Below are 20,339 nucleotides of genomic sequence, written 5' to 3' on the forward strand. Positions count from 1 at the left end.
ATTCAGAAGCTGAGGTATTTCAGCATGTGATTCAGTCTGCACTGCAAGGACTTGAAGACATGTTAAATGAACATCAGTGTTGACATTCTCATCTACTGTCTCACTGAAAGTGAACTCAAGACATGCTTACGTGCACTGCATGCCTAAATCATCTTAGAAGTGTTTGTTCAATGAAAGCAGAGTTGAATTCTTCAGTCATGTGTTCAGTGTTGGAGGGGTATCCTTGATCCATGGAAAGTTTGATTGTAAATGCCCTGGATCCTACAAACGGGCACGAGGTCCAGAGTCTGCTAGGGTTCATCATATATTGTAGTCACTTCATTCCTGACCTTACTAAGTTATCTTCTCCCTATGTGATCTCATAAAAGAGACCACCAAGTGGTGCTGGACTAAATCTCACACACAGGCTGGAAACCAGATCAAAGGATTGTTGTCAGCAAGTTGCACAAATGCCTTTTTCGATGCTGAGAAAACCACCCAGCCAGTAATGGACGCAAGCCTGGTTGGCTTAGGTGCAGGTCTTGACAAAAAGACAAGACAGGTAACAAATCCATCATTGCGATGGCAAGCAGATTGCCAATGCTTGTACAGCAACAATTTTTTGCCATCAGAGAGAGAAGCGCTCAATCACATGGAGTATCTTACACTTTCATCTTTATTTGTATAGAAGTGAGTTTGAAGTAATAATTGATCTTAGACCATTAGTAAGCTTGTTCAACAATTCACATAGCAAACCACCCTCCTGAATAGAGGAATTGGATACTCAAACTACAAGAATACGCATTCCATATTGTGTATCAACCAGGCAAGTTCAACCCAGTGGACTTTCTTTCGTGACATCTGTTGCCGACAATCAGTCCTATTAGTCCTGAAGAAAGGTTTCCGAACAATGTCATAACTACGTAAGCGTAAATGCAGCACCAAAGCAGCAACAAAGCCAGATGAGGCACTGCATTTATGTGTGACAGCTATGGAATCACGAAACTGGAAAGACATAACCAAGAGAGTGTGTACAAACAAAATTGCGCACACACATCAAGATCTTCACAATGTTCGAAATGAGCTCACCTCTACAATCACGTCTGTGCTATGTGGCAACTGTTGTCATTCTGCAATCATTGAGAGAACGTGTTGCAGATATAACACATGAAAGTCACCGGGGAATTGTCAAAACCAAACAACTGCTTAGGGAAATGGTGTACTTCAAGATGTAGAATCAGATGTAGAAAAAGCAAGGGACAGCAAACAAGGGAGTTGTTTATAGGCCACCAAACTGTAATGGTTATGGTGGACACGGTCTAAATCAGGAAATTAGAGATGCATGTAATGTGGGTAATACAGTAATAATGGGCAACTTCAATTTACACATAGACTGGGTTAACCAAATCAGCACTAATGCTAAAGAGGGTGAGTTTCTGGAGTGTGAATGAGATGGGTTTCTGGAGCAGTACATTGAGAAGCCAACTAGGGATCAGGCTATTTTGGATTTAGTGTGTAATGAGAAAGGGCTAATTAATAACCTTGATGTAAAGGAACCTTTGGGAAATAGTGACCGTAATATGATAGAATTTTGCATTAAGTTTGAATGCAATATAGTTCGTTCTGAAACTAGGGTCTTAAATCTGAAGAAAGGAAGTTATGAAGGTGAGGGGCAAGTTGGCTATGGTGGATTGGGAAAATACAGTAAAAGATTTGGTGGTAGACAGGCAATGGCTTATATTTAAAGAAATACTACACGGTCTACAACATATATATCCTCTAAGGCACAAATACCAAAAGGGTAAGATAAATCAACTGTGGTCAACCAAAGAAGTTAAAGGTTGCATTAGATCAAAGGAAGTGGCTTATAAGGGTGCCAAAAAAGTGGTAAGCCTGAGGATTGGGGGCAATTTAGAACCCAGGAGGACCAGGAAACTGATTAAGGAAGTGAAAAGAGAATATAAATGCAAACTAGCGAAGAACATAAAGGTGGACTGTAAAAGCTTCTTTAGGTATGTGAAAAAGGAAAGATTATCTAGGACAAATGTGTAGCCTTTAGGGATGGGGACAGGAGTATTCATTATAGAGAACAGGGAAATGGCAGAGAAACTAAACAGTTACTTTGCATCTGTCTTCATGGAAGAAGATACAGAAAATCTCCCAGAAATACCAGGTGACCAAGGGACTTGTGAAACTGAGGAACTAAAAGAAATTAGTTTTAGTAAAGAGATAGTATTTGAAAAATTAACTGGGTTGAAGAATGATAGATCTCCTGGACCTGATGTGCTTCATCCCAGACTGTTGAAGGAGGTGGCTAAAGAGATAGTGAATGCATTGGTGGTTATCTTTCAAAATTCCATAGATTCTGGAAAGGTTCCTATGGACTGAAAAGTAGTTAATGTAACCTCACTATTTAAGAAGGGAGGAAAAGGGAGAATGGAGAACTACAGATAAAAGCAAAATACTGCAGATGCTGGAAATCTGAAATAAAAACAGAAAATGCTGGAAAAACTCAGCAGGTCTGGCAGCATCTGTGGAGAGAGAAACAGAGTTAACGTTTTGAGTTTGTATGACTATTCTTCAGAGCTCTTTTTTTGCGTTCTTTAACACCTGAAAGGAAGAGAAAAAGTTTCTTGTTAAGGCGTCAGATGAGACAAAGAATAAAATGAAACTGGGGACAAGGACAGCTTTGAGATAGGATGAGTTGGTGCTGCTGGAGAGAGAGGTTGAGTGTGGTGGCGCATGGCACTGAGAGTGGATCTCAGGATGTGGCGAGAACATCAGTCCGAGGAACGTTGTATGTCCCGGAGATACCTGTAATCCTGGGTGAATTCAAAACATGAGGGATGGAACTTCAGTTGGAATCCAAGTAGGGTATGTCTGAGACGGAGACAGTCGCTGAGGAAGGAAATAAGGCTGTGAAAGCGAGTTTTGGTAAACACCTTGTCAAACACCAGGAGGGAAATGGTGTTGAAGGTGAACAGGGTGAAAGAGACAAACAGGAATCCTGTTGGATAGAAGAGCAGTACTTCTTCAAGGTAGGCATTCCTGGAAGAGAAGTGGCAGTCAATTAAAAGCAAAAGCAGCTGTTAAGAAGAGTCATATGGACTCGAAACAATAACTCTGTTTCTCTCTCCACAGATGCTGCCAGACCTGCTGTGTTTTCCCAGCATTTTCTGTTTTTATTATGGAGAACTACAGACCTGTTAGTTTGACATCAGTAGTTGGGAAAATGTTAGAATCTATTTTGAAGGATGTAATAACTGGACATTTAGAAAAGAATGGTAAAATCGGGCAGAGTCATCAAGGATTTAGGGAAGGAAAATGTTTGACAAACTTAGAGTTTTTTGAGGATGTTACTTGTAGCATAGATAAAGGAGAACCAGTGGATGTGCTGTATTTGGATTTTCAGAAGTCTTTCAATAAGGTCCTACACGGGAGGTTGGCAAATAAAATTAGAGCACATGGGATTAGGGGTAATATACTTTTATGGATAGAAAGCAGAGAGTAGGAATAAACAGATCATTCTCAGGATGGCAGGCTGTTACTAGGATCAGTGCTAGGTTCACAGCTTTTCACAATCTATATAAATGATTTGGATGTGGGGACCAATTGTAATATTTCCAAATTTGCTGGTGACACCAAACTGGATGGGAATGTAAGTTGTGAGGAGGATTCAAGAGGATTTGGAAAGGCTAAGTGAATGGGCTAGAACATGATAGATGGAATATAATGGGAATAAGTGTAAAGTTATTCACCTTGGTAGAAAAAACAGGAAGGCAGAATATATTTTAAAACGGTGAGAGGTTGGGAAGTGCAGGTGTCCAAAGGGACCTGGGTGTCCTTTTTCATGAGTCACTAAAAGCTAGCATGCAGGTGCAGCAAGCAATTAGGAAGGCAAATGGTATGTTGGCTTCATTGAGAAGGATTTGAGTACAGGAGTAAGGATGTCTTGCTGCAGTTATATAGAACGTTGGTGAGATCTCACCTGGAGTATTGTGCACGTTTTGTTCTCCTTATCTAAGGAAGATTATACTTATCATAGAGGGAGTGCAATGGAGGTTCACCAGATTAACCCCTCGGTTGGCAGGATTGTTTTATGAGGAGAGATTGTGGAGGCTGGGTCTGCATTCCCAACAGTTTCGAAGAATAAGGGGTGACCTCATTGAAACTTACAAAATTTTTACAGGGCGTGACAGGCTGGATGTAGATAAATGTTTCCGCTGGCTGGTGAGTCTAAAACCAGGGGACATAATCTCAGGATAAGGGGCAGGCCATTTAAGACTGAGATGAGGAGGAATTTCTTCACTCAGAGGGTGGTGAATCGCTGGAATTTTCTACCCTAGAACACTGTGGAAGCTCAATAATTGAGCACGTTCAAGACAGAAATTGATAGATTTCTGGAGACTAATGACATCAACGGATATGGAGATTGTGCAGGAAAGTGGCATTGAAGTACACGATCAGCCATGATCTAACTGAATGGCGGAGCAGGCTCGATGGGCCAACTGACCTACTCCTGTTCCTATGTTCCCAGGAATTGACCGTATCGGCACAAAGTTAGATGTAAATGTAGAGCACAAAATTATTCAGAGTTTACCATGTCAACCACCACAATGTCAAATCTTCGTGATCCTCTCAAGATGTCTGAACTACCTCCAGGACCATGGATTGAAGTTAGCATTGATTTTGCAGAATCTGCACACTGTTGAACATCCTCTTGTTGTCACTGATGACTGCAGCAAATTCCCAGTCGTAGAAATAATTATGTCTACTTCAACAAAAGCAATCATCCCAAAGCTTGACCAGATTTTCACTTTGTTTAGAGTCTCTCAAATGTTGAGAAGTGGCAATGGGCCCCCATTCAACAAACATAGAAAATAAGAGCAGGAGTAGGTCATTCAGCCCTTCGAGCCTGCTCTGCCATTCAAAACGATCATGGCTGATCCCATACTCCATACTCCCGCCCTCTCCCCATATCCCTGTAGAGTCTAGAAATCTATTCAATGACTCGACCTCCACAGCCTTCTGTGGTGGAGAATTCCACAGGTTCACCACCCTCTGAGTGAAGAAGTTTCTACTCACCTCAGTCCTATATGGCCTACTCTGCATCCTGAGATTGTGACATCTTGTTCTAGATGCCCCCCAGCAAGAGGAAACGTCAACTGTGCATCCAGTCTGTCTATCTCTATCAGAATTTTATATGTTTCAAAGAGATCCCCTCATTCTTCTAAACTCCAGTGAATACAGGCCTAGTCAGCCCAATCTCTCCTCATACAACAACCCTGCCATCCCAGGAATCAGTCTGGTGAACCTTCGCTTCACTAAAACTGCACACAATACTCCAGGTGTGGTCTCACCAAGGCCCTATACAGCTGCAGGAAGACACCCTTGCTCCTGTACTCAAGTCCTCTCGCAATGAAGGCCAACACACCATTTGCCTTCTTAGCTGCTTGCTGCACCTGCGTGCTTGCTTTCATTGATTGGCGTACAAGGATACCCAGGTCCCTTTGTACATCAACATTTCCCAATCTGTCACCATTTAAATATTACTCTGCCATTCTGTTTTTCCTACCAAAGTGGATAACTTCACACTTATCCACGTTATACTGCATCTGCCATGTATTTGCCACTCACTCAACTTGTCTAAATCGCCTTGAAGGCTCTTAACATCCTCCTCACCACTCACTTTCCTTCAATTCCTCCTCCTCAATTCCCTAGCATTTCTGGGAAGTTATTTGTGTCTTTCTCCATGAAGACAGAACTAAAGTAGTTGTTTAATTGCTCTGCTATTTCCTTGTTCTCTATAATAAATTCTCCTGTTTAGGACTGTAAGGGAACTTTAGTCACTAATCTTTTTCTTTTTACATACTTATAGAAGCTTTCACGTCTCTTGCATAAGTTTACTCTTATGCTCTATTTTTTCCCTCTTAATCAATCTCTTGGTCCTCCTTTGCTGAATTCTAAACTGCTCCCACTCCTCAGGCTTGCTATTTTTTCTAGCAACTTTATATGACTCCTCTTTGGATCTAATACTATCCTTAATTTCTTTTGTTAGCCATGGTTGGGCCAACAATGATGAGTTCTGTAAATTTGCAAACTACCTGGGCTTCACTCATCAAAAAATCATATCCCATCTGCCAAGAGTTAATGGAGAAATAGAGAGATTTATGTGTACCATCAAAAAAGTGATATGTAGAGCTACAGCTGAGAACAAATCATGGAAGCAAGAGTTGTATTGCTTTCTTCGTAATTACAGAGTGATTCCTCACTTGACCACTGGAAAGCATCCAGATACACTCATCTTTGCACATCCTATATGCACACATCTTCCTGGACGACCCTGAGAAGCTAATGATCAACATGTACATGAACAACAGGTGAGAGTGGACAAAGGCCAAAAGTTCTGAAAATTATTGGAAAAGGACAAAAATGCCTGGTGATCCAGTTGCAAGAACCTCCCTCACAACCAAAAAAATTGATGGTGTCCAAACTGTATGAAAAGCATCAGGCTTGGAAATGTAAACTTGTACTGATGTTGAGTACCCAAATGCAAATAACAATTGTCAAGATACCAGCTATACTCAGCGAGAGCCCAGATGATGAGAAACTCATGGTGCTGTTTAAGTCTCTCCAGATCAGCTGCCCTCTGGGCTTTCACTCAAATTGAAGCTGTTTGCTAGACGGAGGCATTTCCATTAACTGACGGATCCTTTATGGGCACCAGACCCAGACCCAGACCTGGAGCCTCCCATTAATTGGTAACTTCTGCAAATTTTCTCCATTTCTCACCTCCCTTCAAAATGACATCCTGAAAACTCATCCAGGCTGTCGCTGTGAAAAGTCAAGAATCCAAGCACCGTCTGCATGGATGGCAGCCAGATCCGTGCTGGTGTGAGGCTGTTACTGGTGGGGATTTGCTGGGCTTTGTGACACTCCCTCCTCTTTTTTTCTTTTTCTGCTTCTTTTCCTCGGCCTCCTGGAGATGTCAAACAGGTCGGGCGTGTTATCCAGCAGCTGGTCAAACAGCAATTGGTGACAGCACAGCCAAAAGTCTCCTACGTGGCAGCAGTGAGACCAGCCAGAATAACCGCTCCTAGACCTAAATTCATAGGTTCCCTCCCTCCTGCTCCTCCAATCCAAGATTCTGTCTCTGGAGGAGCAGCTAGAGTGATTGGAGGAGTTAGAGCAGCAAGCATGGAAGAGGACAGGATCTGTACCTGGAGGAACATTCGTTGCTCTTCCATTCACAACACTGCAGTTAGTCTTTTCACTCACTGACTGACAGTTAAGTTGTGATTCTTTTTAAGTGCTATATGTTGGACTAGCCCTGAAGGTCAGAACATACATTTAAATTGGCAGGTTCCTGAGATGCTGAAGCTATGTCTGTCTGTGGCCCTCGAACAATAAGAGCTAATATGGCAGTTTCGCAGGAACTGACACCTCATTATCTCTGGAGACCCTAACAACCCCCTTGGGCTGCAGAGACCAAATTCAAAGAAAACTATACAAAGGACATCTACGTTTCATAAGCCAGGCTTGGCCAACCAGAGCCGATTCATCCACTGGGACAAAGGATCCTGCAACCTCCCTTTAAGACTAAGTGGTTGGAACATTAACAATATCGGGGACCAAAACAAAGGCATACATACCCTTTGTCAAAGCCAGAGTTTAGAGGTGGGAGACATGTGGCATGAACTCCTGGCTGGGCGAACCAGTAATATCGCCCAGTGGAGCTGCAAAGCAAGCAGCAACACAGAAAATGGACTCTGTCAAGGTTTGAATGCCTGGCCCCATCTATACTGTTTTGACTGGAACTTCTGTGCCATCGCCTACAAGGCTGATTCATCCCTGCATGCCTATCTTGTCGTCAAAGTCAACTCTACCAGAAAAGCAAATTATCCAGCATCAGTTCAGCCTGCTGACCTCTGTGATGGAATACACCATTGGGCTTTGATTCTGGACTCTGGGTTTCCAATGAAACAAAAATTATTTTCTCTGTGGTCTTTGCCACGTAACTCTTTCTTTCTCTAACCCTCTTTTATTGTATGAGAACACAGGGGGCTATGTAGCAACCCCCACGCCCCCCACAATTTGAGTGCATACAAATAAACTAACCCTCCGAGTTCATCCTATCTCGAGTTTGCTGTGGGGTTATTTATAGAAAATTGGATCACACCAAAACTGAGGTGTTGGGAAACAAGCCACCGCTTATAAACAGGGAAGCAAACCAAAACACCTTTCTATTTACAGACAGGTGATGAGAGGAGAAATCAAGGCCATTTAAATGAACCCCTTTCCATCTGTAACAAAGCACTGTAAATACCATTCGTAAGCATAAAGTCCGATTCTGACATCAAGAACATAAGTTAAATGAGACCACACCTGATGTTGAACAATATCCGACTCAAGATTATTTACACCATACTTAAATTATACTACAAAGTGAACTATTTTTAGTTGGTGAACAAAGATTTCATCCCACTGTACATGAATGAGTGTATTGCTAAATTAACAGAAAAGTTAGAATATGTAATCGCGTTTCTGGTGAAGTTGAATGTCCACATTATGCTTAAGTTTATTGTTTATACTTTTAGAAACAAACCATTGAACCACATTATGCCTCTCATTTGCTAGGAAGGGGAGGGATGAAATGTATTGAAAATTGCATTGTACATTTTGTCCAGTTAAGGTTACCATACCCATGTACCAGCAGAGGGAGTGTAGGACAATAAAAGAATCCATGTATTTACAGCATATTCAGCAGTTTTAAAAAAAAACTTAGTGTCCCTTCCCAAGAATTTCACACTATGTGATAGCAATTCTTCCACCTTGTTCCTACCAATGTGCTGTGCTGATAAACTGCATGGTTTTTAAATGGTTAAACTTCAGCAATACTCCTGTGCACTTGTGGAAGTTCCTGAACCCTGATCGTTGCCGACCTTCTCCTTCATTCTCTGTACTTATGTAAGTAGGGTGTGTCCTAGAGAGTGTACATTCTACATCAGGGAAACAGAAACTTGTGTGGATTCCCCAGTAAATTGGTTTGGAGACTTTTAGGAATGATTCTGCTTTTAATGAAAATCGGGTCTCTAGCTGACAAAAATGAAAGGAGCCCTATTTGCTCTGCAAGTTGAAGAAACTGGCTTAATCTATTGAGAATCCACTACTATTTTCTAGCTTTACAATACACTAGCAATTCATCTATTTTATAATAAAACAGCGTTTTCTTCTCAAATTCTGTGTACCAAAACATAAAATGTCAGAGAGTTTTTCTTCTGGAATATGTGTTATTGGAGGATAGAAAGCAGAGGCTTGTGAAGACAGGGAAGGCCCCATCAAAAGAGTGTGGAAGCAAAATTCACAATAGTATTTAAAAGAGCAGATAAATATTTTTAAAAATTAAAAGGGTAAAGGGTAAGAACAGAGAAAGGTATTAATTGCATAACCTTTTCAGAGAGCTGACAAGCACAATAGGCTCATTGTGTTGTAAGATTCTAAGAAAGCTACCTGTAAGCCTGAAAAAAACTTGCAGCAGTGGTTCAGCCCCCCGCCACTGCTTTAAAGAATCAACCAATATCTTCAGGAGAGGAAGGATAACATCAAATTTGTTTTACAATGCACTTTTCAGAGGAATAGGTGAAAAAATATTCTTGTGGAAAAAATGGATAGCCCGCAATTTATCTTTATTCCCCCCTCTCCTTTCGTGAAGCTAATGGCACATTAGAGTATAGCTTAGGTGCAGCAAAACCCTTTGGTGCCTTGTTCTAATGGTTACTTTTCAAATGAGAGTTTGGCTGAGACAGTTCCTATTTAATTGGGGTGGGGAGAGGGAGAGAAGGAATATGTCCATCGTCCCAAACCTGCTCTTAGCTAATATATATATTTGCTTTCCAACTGAGGTCTTTGTTCTTACTGTCATTACAAACCAATGTCCAGTTTTTCCATTGCTTATCCAAGCTCATTAAGGTCATTGTCCATTCCAATGCAAGGTTAAAATGAAGGATAACGTGCATAATCCATGCTAAATTGGACTCAGATAGGAACAATGAATTCAAAAGTCTTGACACAAAGAAAAATGGCTGACAAATAGGAGAGAGATTAACATCCACAGAGATTTGGACCAATTAATTTGAAAGCGAAGAGCTTTAAGGACTAATAGGTTTAACTGTGATAATTTTAAGGCACTGTTTATATTTCACATTTCCCTTTCCAATGTATTGTTAATTAGCAAAAGAAAGAATTTGGGTGTGATTTATTATCCATTAAAAATTTCCAGTCAATGTACCGCTTTTATTGACATAGCTAATTAAATACTAGGATGCATCTCAAGGGCATTTGAGCACAAGTCAAAACAAGTTATTTTAACCTTGGCCAGATCATACTCAAGGCCACATTTGATATATTGTCAATTGGGCAGTGGAGGGGAGGGGAGGAAGCGGGGGGCTGTAACTTACAAAGTGGATCAGATCCAAATTGTATTTTCACTGGAAAGATTGTGATGCAATTTCAGAAGAGGTGAAACTGACAGGAAACAAGAATAAGGTTTGAAAAATGTTGATAAACATAAATGTAGGTTTCCCCTCATGAATTAATAGGTAAAGGCTTCCAATACTAAGTAATGCAGAATAGAAGGGTCCCAGGTTTGAATGATTGCTTATGCTGTACTAATTCTATTTCCATTAGCAGTCATAAGCTATAATTAGCTTCAACATTGCTGGGCTAGAGAAGGGGGCAAAAAACAGCCAGGGTTTCTACTCCAAATAACTCCTACTGGACAAAGCAAATGTGGACCCTGGGTTGGAACTGGATCAGGGAAGTATAATCCTCCCTGCAGCTGAATAGCCTGTAAACAGTTATGACTTACATACAAAGAATTAATGGTGGATATGTGGACAGGTGCCCAGCTAAAAGTCAAGGTAATATGGCAAGACAGCCTGATAAAATCGTAGTTTCCATGAAACACAATAGTTTGTTTCTCACAAAGATGGGTGAAGGGCAGCATGTTAGGAGCAGCTGGCTGAGATTGATTAATAAAATTGAGAACCAATATTTCATATTCAGCTGATCATCCTTTGCGCATTCCCTTAGTATATTAAATATGTGAAGTGCAACTTATATTTGGTGGATTCCACATGACCAGTGAAAGAAACAAGTCATTCTTAATCCATACATTTACATTATGAACAATACTTCCAGAGCAGTATCTTTGAAAACAAGAAAATCAGCCATCATCTATAAGTTTTGGAGCACCATCACTATCCTTTAATCCACTGCTGCTGCCTGTGACATGAGAATTCAGATTTTGTGTTTTAATGTGAAGTCCCTGATTTGCCTAAAATTCACTAGAACAAAGCATTGAGCATTATTCAGAAATTTGAGCTGTTAAAGGTGTGGTGAGCTTTGATGTACGACAGGAACAACGCTCCATCTCCTTAACCAATTAAAAGGATAGAGAAACAAAGGAATGATGGCCAAGAAAATAGGATGAATTATATTTGAATTGGATTAGTTGGGGGGGGGACGGCGGAGAGAAGAGCGCGAGAGAGCAAAGAAAAAATAATATTTTGTTTTAAAAACTCTGGGAATAACCTGCAGGAATGAAACTCCATAGCTTTACTTGCATCCTTACTGAGCTGGAGACTTTGAGTGGCATTACATGAATATAAATTTTGTTGTTAAAAGATTCCTTACATCATTAAGACCCAGCCTTAATTTTCTGCCAAGAGTTTTATTCGTCTTAGCACTTATGGGCAAATAGTACTTTCCAGAAGAGGAATTTAGTTTCTCTGGAATCAGAAGGTAGAATTATGAATCTTTAGTTCCTGAACTAGGCATTACTTCACTTTTAATACAAAATTAAACCTGCTTTGGACAATTTTTATGTCCTGTATCTGTGTGGCAAGATTAATAATCACACACCAAGAATGTAGCTTTCACAAACTGGAATGATCATGTAGCAACAAAGTGGATCGAACATGATATGTGCAGAATTTACTATGTGCTCAAACTGACCTGAATGCATCTTCAAAAAATATACTTAAATCAGATAGATTAAAACAATTCAAAATCACTTAATTTGGATTAAAATAATTGAACAAAGTTGATTACTTAAGCAAAGCTCACAGCTGTTATTAAAGCTGTATTTTCTTTGTGTAGCTAATCAACAGTTTGGAATTAACAATTTGAAATAGTATTGAGAATATTAGGCTGAGATTTTATTAGATATAGAAAATTAATAGCTTACTTTATTAATTTTCCGTTCTTGTCTTTGAAAATAGCATATTATGCTGAACTACATCCCAAGGGCTGGCAGCCCCTCTGTATCTCTCGCAAGTGACTATTCTTCACGCAAGAACTGGGTGCAAATCCGGAAACCATAACTTTGGAAGGATACATTGGCATCGGAGGCAGTGTAACATAGCTTTACCAGAATGATACCTGGACTCCAAGGGTTAAATTACAAGGTGACTACACAAACTAGGTTGTACACATATGAATTCAAAAGATTAATGGGGGTTTTGATCACATTTTCAAGGTATTAAGGGGAACAGATAGGATAGATAAGATAGAAATTATTGCTGCTGGCTGGGGAATCTAGGACTAGGGGCATAGTTAAGAAGTTAGAGCCATCTTTTAGGAACAAAGTTAGGAAACATTTCTACACACAAGGGTGGCAAAAGTTTAGAATTCTCTTTTGCAAACAGCAACTCATACTAGATTAACTGCTAATTTTAAATCTGAGATGGGTAGATTTTTGTTAACCAAAGGTATTAAGGGATATGGGGGCAATGGCAGTTAGGTTGCAGAGCAGCCACGATTGCAATGAATGACAGACAGGCTTGGAGCTAAATGCCCTACTCCTGTTCTCAGGTCCTATCCTTTTGATAATGAATTTAATAGGCAAACCAGTAATGAATAATGTTTAAAATGGCTATTTCACAAACCACATCCAATATATTAGTAATACACTATTTTAATTTGGAATATAAACACAAACAATTACTGTAAAAGACTAACATTACAAACCCTCATTGGTGGACAAGAAATAACTTTATTTAGATTTGTAGCATTATAACAAAATTTAATGAAGTACATCCATCATGCGGCAAAGTAATATAAAATATAGAAGTTCTGAACCAATAATTAAAACCGGTTCAAGAGTAGACTGGTGATCCTGTTTTACCAAAGTACCAGCATCACCTTTTGGGCATGGATGGTGACTATTCTCTAAAAGAAACTCCATGTACAAAGCACCAAGTATTAACCACAAGCTACACACTATAATTGGGATTTTTGCGTAAAATGACAAACCCCTCCAGGATTGGGGTTAGAGGCATGTACTCTTCGGTTGCCAATTCAGCTCTTTCGCCATGTGCTAATAGCACAGGTGTAGTATGTGTCTGGAATCCTGTGATGGTCTTGGGCTTGCCAGCTTGGCCTACAACATCCACAGCCTGAAACAAAACAAGATGAGTCAATAGATCTTTCCAACTATTCAATCCCACTTTAGATTACCAGTCCTACAGATTCTCTAGTTAAGAAATCAGTAAAGCCACCAACAAAAATGCTTCTACCAATGCTACTGGCAGAAGCATTTTGGTGACGTGGGGGAATAGCATCAGGTGAGCCCTAAGATTTTACAAGTTTCCCCTTCACCCAGAGAAGGTGCAGGAAAAGGAAACAGATAGTCTATCTTCAACTCAACATTTCCCACTGACATCAGCCCAGGACTTTGAGCCTGCTGTGAGAAACTGTGGAAGTAAATCTGAATCTTATTACAATATGGCACAGCCAATAGATCTATACAAAGTATGAAGATATTAAATGAAGAAAGGAGGAAGTGTAGGAAGAAAAGCAGTTTGACTTAAAAACAATTATATTAAATATTAATGTAAGTGCTTAAATTGTGCCTAAATCTATAACTCAAAACTTGTCTTGCACACACAAGCTCTACCAACAACAAAATAGGTGCATTTTTAAAATTCCTTTTCTTGGAATTATAGTTTTTCTAAACTTTTCAACCTTTAAACACGTTTTATTGGCAGAGATTGGTACTGCTATGCTTGATTCCACAAGTTCTGTAGTATTAAATATTTACGACTTGGAATTCTGAAATTGTCCATTTTTGAATTTTTTCACCTTCCCTTTGAGGTATTGAGCAGGTAACTAGCTGTCTAATTTCCCCAGATGGACACAGATGTAGTCAGAAACTCACTAGGGAATTGAGGATGTGAAATCACACCCCTACTATTCTAAGACTGGACCAATACATTGCATCAGATTCTTGTGAATGCAGCCAACTCAGTACTGCCTTATTATAGCATTTATATTTTGCATAGACTTTCAGACCTTTCATAAGAAAACTAAGCATTTTGGCAGCAGGGATTCTGAAGTTTGCCTTTTTGAAGATGATTATAAAATAAAGTTAAAAGCAAAATACTGCGGGTGCTGGAAATTTGAAGCAATAACAAAAATACCTGGAAAAACTCAGCAGGTCTGACAGCATCTGCGGAGAGTAATACAGTTAACGCTTCGAGTCCGTATGACTCTTCATCAGAACTAAGGAAAAATAGAAATGAGGTGGAATATAAGCTGGTTGAGGGGGGGTTGGACAGGTAGAGCTGGATAGAGGGCCAGTGATAGGTGGAGCCAAAGAAGAGATTGCTAAAGATGTCATAGACAAAAGGACAAAGGGGTATTGACGGTGATGATATTAGCTGAGGAATGTGCTAATGATGACATTCAGGGTAGAAAGCAGGACGAGCAAGTGACAGATAGCCCAACAGGGGTGGGGTGGGGGGAAGGGATCGAAATAGGTTAAAAGGTTAAAATAAAACAATGGATAGAAATACACTTAAAAATAATGGCCACCTATTTCCATTATTTTCAAATGTATTTCCATCCATTGTTTTATCTCTACCGTTTAGCCTATTTCTATCCCTTCCCCCCCACCCCACCCCCACTAGGGCTATCTGTACCTTGCTTGTCCCGCTTTCTACCCTGAATGTCAATATTAGCACATTCCTCAGCTAATGTCACACCGTCAACACCCCTTTGTCCTTTTGTCGATAACATCTTTAGCAATCTCTTCTTTGCCTCCACCTATCACTGGCCCTCTATCCAGCTTCACCTGTCCTACCCCCCTTTCAACCAACTTATATTCCACCTCATTTCTATTTTTACTTAGTTCTGATGAAGAGTCATAAGGACTCGAAGCATTAACTGTGTTCCTCTCCGCAGATGGTGTCAGACCTGCTGAGTTTTTCCAGGTATTTTTGTTTTTGTATAAAGTTCACTGCTTTAACTAATTCAACACGGTATCATGCTGTTTCATACCTGGCCAACACGAACTGACACTGGCAATGGTTGGAGCTCTTCATCAAACGTAACTAGCATTCGAGGCTGCATTGCAGCAACAAGCCCATAAAGAATATAATGAGACTTCCCAAGAATTACTGTAAATAAAACAATTCATTTTTAGACACCATTGCACATTAATCATTAATGCCACAAGTATAATTATTTTAATTTTCTACATTTTCCAACTTTGTACAGATTAAATTTTTCTATCTTCCCACTACCACAAGTTTGAGTTAGTCAAGCCCACTTAAATGAATAACTAATAAAATCTCCATACACAAATGTCTTTTTCTTTTTCAATGATGACTGCCCTGTTAAATAAATAACTTAAAGCAGAAAATACTGGAAATACTCAGCAGGTCAGCAGCATCTGAAGAACTGATGAAAGTTCTGACATAATGTCACTGAACTGAAATGTTAACTGTTTTCTTCATTAGGTGTTAATGTTCAAGCTGTTTGGTGGTTAGAATTTACCCATGCTAGATGTGATTACTGTTTTTAAAGGTCCTTTTTAAATAATAATTGTGCTGCATTGTAATATCATATTGAAATAAAGCAGATGACAAATGCACTTGATTATATATAAAAGCCATGGGGCCACTTATACAGCACAATTTTCAATCCAGCTTGTTCACTTCTTGCCAAACTTGATACAAATAGTTAAAAGATGGAAGAACATAATAAAAGACAAAATATTCAGAAGACATCAAATAAAAACAAAGTGCTGGAAACACTCAGTAAGTCAGACCACCACCACAGGGAGAGAAAGAAGCTAACCTTTCATCAGAAACCTGAAAAGTCAAGAAAAACCTAAAAAAATTAAGACGTTAAAAGTTAATTCTTTGTCCATAGCAAAGAAAAATGCTGAGAGAATATTATTGAGAACTGGAAGTGATGCTCACACAAACGTGCATTAGGTGATTGTGATGTGTCAATAAAAGTTATTCTCTAAAAAAGTGCATTACTACTTAATGGTGACGCCAATCATGTCATACCTCGTATATCAGGCTTGACAGGGACCAAAAAATACTCAGTGGGTTTACATTATTTGGCTTCATCTCCTGCACTGATGGAATTTTCTGAATTTCAATTTAAACCAGGTTCCAAAAGGGAAGAGGTGAGAAAATTTTAAAAAGTTGCCAAGAAGTGTTAACATATAACCCTAATTTCAATTACAAAGCTTGAATTTCTTTTTGTAAACACATACTAAAAACATATTTTTAAAAATACTTTCAATACATGTCAGCCATTAATATGTTAGTACTAATGCAATCAACCATGCATCACAAAGTTCTGTAAATTAAACTGAACAAAACTTACTGTTCTTCACATCAAGAAAAGAGACCAGTACAGTGAGAAGACCAGCCACTGCTACTTGGCTCATTAGTTGTCTGTCACTGTGGTATGGACACAAAGTGAGTGTTCCCTTTCCAAGGTGAGTCAAACCCTAATTAGAGAAATAAAGCAAATTTATATTCTAAGTTCATGATTTTGCTTTTGATTTCGAATGAGATAGTACAATATTGTCAATTAACTCAATTTCATCTTTAGTGAAACCAGGATTATTCACGTCTTGATTTTTTTTTTAAAACAGTCCCTAAAGCAGGTCCACAAACAGCTGCCAAGTGCTGTGTTGGCTTGCCATGAGACAAGATGGCCACCGGCACTTTCCCTTCCAGTGAATCAAGCTACTCCATCTAGTGTTTCAAATAAGAATGGAAGAAACTATTACAAATGGAAATAAACATGCTCATCGTTCCTGAATTCAAACAATTAACCCACCATATAGTGAGAAAATCACACATTTACCAATTATGGCACATCAATCATTGGGGAATTAATTTTGTAGTTAATTGTGTTACCATTAACCATTTGAAAAATTTAATCCACAATAGTACAAAAAGTAGCTTTTTCAATTGCCCAGGCAATTTATCTCTTCCTGGAGGAAAGTTTTTTTTGCTGGTGTACAATTTCATTGGTGCTAGACCCCTGCTGCACCTTGATCAAAAGGCTATTAATCTCATGAGCCTTATCAATGAGCGTTTGACCACAAGTAGTTTCAAAGCTGAGCTCCAAACCGCCTCCCTTCCGTATGACATTCACAAGAATGCACTTCCAGCAAGAGCTATGATTTGATCTTATTTATATCTTTATTCCCATAAAGTGCAGACTATACCAATATGACGGACCCAATTTTGAACCTGCCTACTTGATCTGCAAATAAATTACAGGGTGGCACCAACTAGGTTGAGGGGCACTAACATTTAAAACAATAAATAGATCTCAAGATTGATGAAGAGGTTAAAAAGTACAGGTTCTCTTGAACTAAGAATCAGCTGATTTACATTCCAAGTTAGACAAATCTTCATACATCATCTTAAATGATACATCAGTAATTCAGAATTACGTTTCGTTAGAACTGTCCACCCACCTGTGCTATTCTAACCATGAAAAGGTTATTTGGATCTTTGGCATGGTACTGTGCTAATTGTCGCAGCATGGCTGCCAACCTGGCATTGTTAGTACCTGTAAATAGAAGGATTTATTAATTTGAGAATTAAGAGCTTGTGTTTATACAGCATTGTATAGCACCTTCACAACATCCCACAGTGAATTACTTTTGAACTGCAATTACTTATTTAGAAAATGCAGTCAATTTGCATACAAGGTTTGACAAACAGCCAACGAATAAATAAGCTGATAACTTGAAAGAAAGACTTGTATTTATTTAGTGCCTTCAGCAACCATTGGATGCCTCAAAGCGCTTTACTGCCAATGAAGAACTTTTGAAGTGCAGTCATTGCTGTAATGTAGGAAATGCAGCAAATAATTTGCACACAGCAATGTGATAATGACTGGATAACCTTTTTATTGTGATGACGATTGAGGGATAAATCTTGGCTAGGACACTGGGCTAACTTCCCCTGCTCATCTTCGAAATAGTGTCATGGGATTTTTTTTAATGTCGACCTGAAAGGGCAGTCAAGGCCTCAGTTTAATGTCTTATCTGACGGTGCAGCCCTCCCTCCGTACTGCACTAGAGTGTTAGCCTAAATTGATGTGCTCAAGTCCTGGAGTGAAACTTAAACCCACAACCTTGTGACTTAGAGGTGAGTGTCTATTAACTCCGCTATGATTGACGTCGAGGATTTGGTTCCAGTGATGCTGGTTCAAGGAGGAATGTTGGCAAGGATACTGTCACAATTTACTGCTCCTTGAATAGTGCCATGAGATATTTTATATTCACTTAAACAGTTGGAGCCTCATTTTAAAGCCTCACCTGAAAATTGCACTTTTGACAATTCAGTCCCACAATCAAGTGCCACCTAGATTGTGTACCCAACTCCGTAGTGGGAATTGAGCATGCAACCATCTGATTCAGATACAAGAGTTCAACTGAGCCAAACTGAAAATTTAATTCAATTTCACTTCAGTGTCCATAGGGATATTCATTTTGGGTACATTGCTTGTTCATTAAAAAAATGACATATAAATGAATAACAATAAAAATAAAGAAAATTATTCTTTTACAGCGGTCTCACTTTAATTAAAATATGTACTAAATCTATTCCAATGCATTAAGGTATGTGACAAATTTTACTCCCATCAGTATGTATGTAACTTGCATATTTAATTATTTTTTCACTTTATGCTTTGCAATGTGTTACTTTTAACAGGTGCCCCACCTTTATTCTAGAGAGCTATTGTCAATGAATTCCATAACAGGTGGCTGTTCCCTTGGTATACACAATTGGGCAACAATAGAACAACTAAACAGAAGATAAAAACAAAAAGCTAAAAGCTACTGCGGATGCTGGAAATCCAAAACAAAAACAGAATTACCTGGAAAAACTCAGCAGGTCTGGCAGCATCGGCGGAGAAGAAATCAGTTAACGTTTCGAGCCTTCATGGCTCTTCGGCAGAACTGAAGCATAGTTAGAAGAAGGGAGAAATATAAATTGGTTTAAGGTGGGGTGGGGGGGCGGGGGGGTGGGGGGGGTAGAGAGAGACATTGAGGGTGTGGTGATTGTGGAGATGAGCAGATAATCAAAAGATGTCACAGACAAAAGGGTCAAAGAGGTGTTTTGTCTGAGAAAAGTGCTAATTAAGAATGGAGGACAGGATATTCAAAGTACAGCTCTAGTGGGGGTGGGGTGGAAAGGCTAACAAGGTTTTAGTTTTAGATTTAAAAATAATGGAAATAGGTGGGGAAAGAAGAATCTATATAAATTATTGAAAAAAAAGCGGGGGGGGGGGGGGGGGGGGGGGTGAAGAAACGGGGTGGGGATGGGGAGTTTAAGATCTGAAGTTGATGAATTCAATATTCAGCCCGGAAGGCTGTAAAGTGCCTAGTCGGAAGATGAGGTGCTGTTCCTCCAGTTTGCGTTGGGCTTCACTGGAACAATGCAGCAAGCCAAGGACAGACATGTGGGCAAGAGAACAGGATGGAGTGTTAAAATGGCAAGCGACAGGGAGGTTTGGGTCTTTCTTGCAGACAGACCGCAGGTGTTCCGCAAAACGGTCGCCCAGTTTGCGTTTGGTCTCTCCAATGTAGAGGAGACCGCATTAGGAGCAACGAATGCAATAGACTAAGTTAGGGGAAATGCAAGTGAAATGCTGCTTCACTTGAAAGGAGTGTTTGGGCCCTTGGACGGTGAGGAGAGAGGAAGTGAAGGGGCAGGTGTTGCATCTTCTGCGTGGGCATGGGGAGGTGCCATAAGTGGGGGTCGAGGAGTAGGGGGTGATGGAGGAGTGGACCAGGGTGTCCCGGAGGGAACGATCCCTACGGAATGCCGTCAGGGGGGGTGAAGGGAAGATGTGTTTGGTGGTGGCATCATGCTGGAGTTGGCGGAAATGGCGGAGGATGATCCTTTGAATGCGGAGGCTGGTGGGGTGATAAGTGAGGACAAGGGGGACCCTATCATGTTTCTGGGAAGGAGGAGAAGGCGTGAGGGAGGATGCGCGGGATATGGGCCGGACACGGTTGAGGGCCCTGT

The 20,339-nt window shown here is 39.9% G+C and overlaps 2 protein-coding genes across 2 annotated transcripts in view; one reads left to right on the forward strand and one right to left on the reverse strand.

Annotated features, from left to right (window-relative positions):
* ece2b (endothelin converting enzyme 2b) overlaps positions 1–20,339 on the forward strand; it is a 281,119-nt gene that overhangs the window by 17,163 nt on the left and 243,617 nt on the right. The gene's annotated exons all lie outside the window — the stretch shown is intronic.
* Positions 13,014–20,339, reverse strand: part of psmd2 (proteasome 26S subunit ubiquitin receptor, non-ATPase 2) — a 61,356-nt gene continuing 54,030 nt past the window's right edge. The window contains exons 19-22 of the mRNA XM_078563941.1: positions 17,774–17,868; positions 16,663–16,789; positions 15,319–15,437; positions 13,014–13,436 (exon numbers count right to left, since the gene is read on the reverse strand). Coding sequence (XP_078420067.1) covers positions 13,254–13,436; positions 15,319–15,437; positions 16,663–16,789; positions 17,774–17,868 — 524 coding nt within the window. The 3' untranslated portion in view covers positions 13,014–13,253. The remainder of the gene's footprint in view (positions 13,437–15,318; positions 15,438–16,662; positions 16,790–17,773; positions 17,869–20,339) is intronic.

This window comes from Cetorhinus maximus, chromosome 19 (assembly GCF_964194155.1).
Source record: "Cetorhinus maximus chromosome 19, sCetMax3.hap1.1, whole genome shotgun sequence".
Lineage (NCBI taxonomy): Eukaryota > Metazoa > Chordata > Chondrichthyes > Lamniformes > Cetorhinidae > Cetorhinus > Cetorhinus maximus.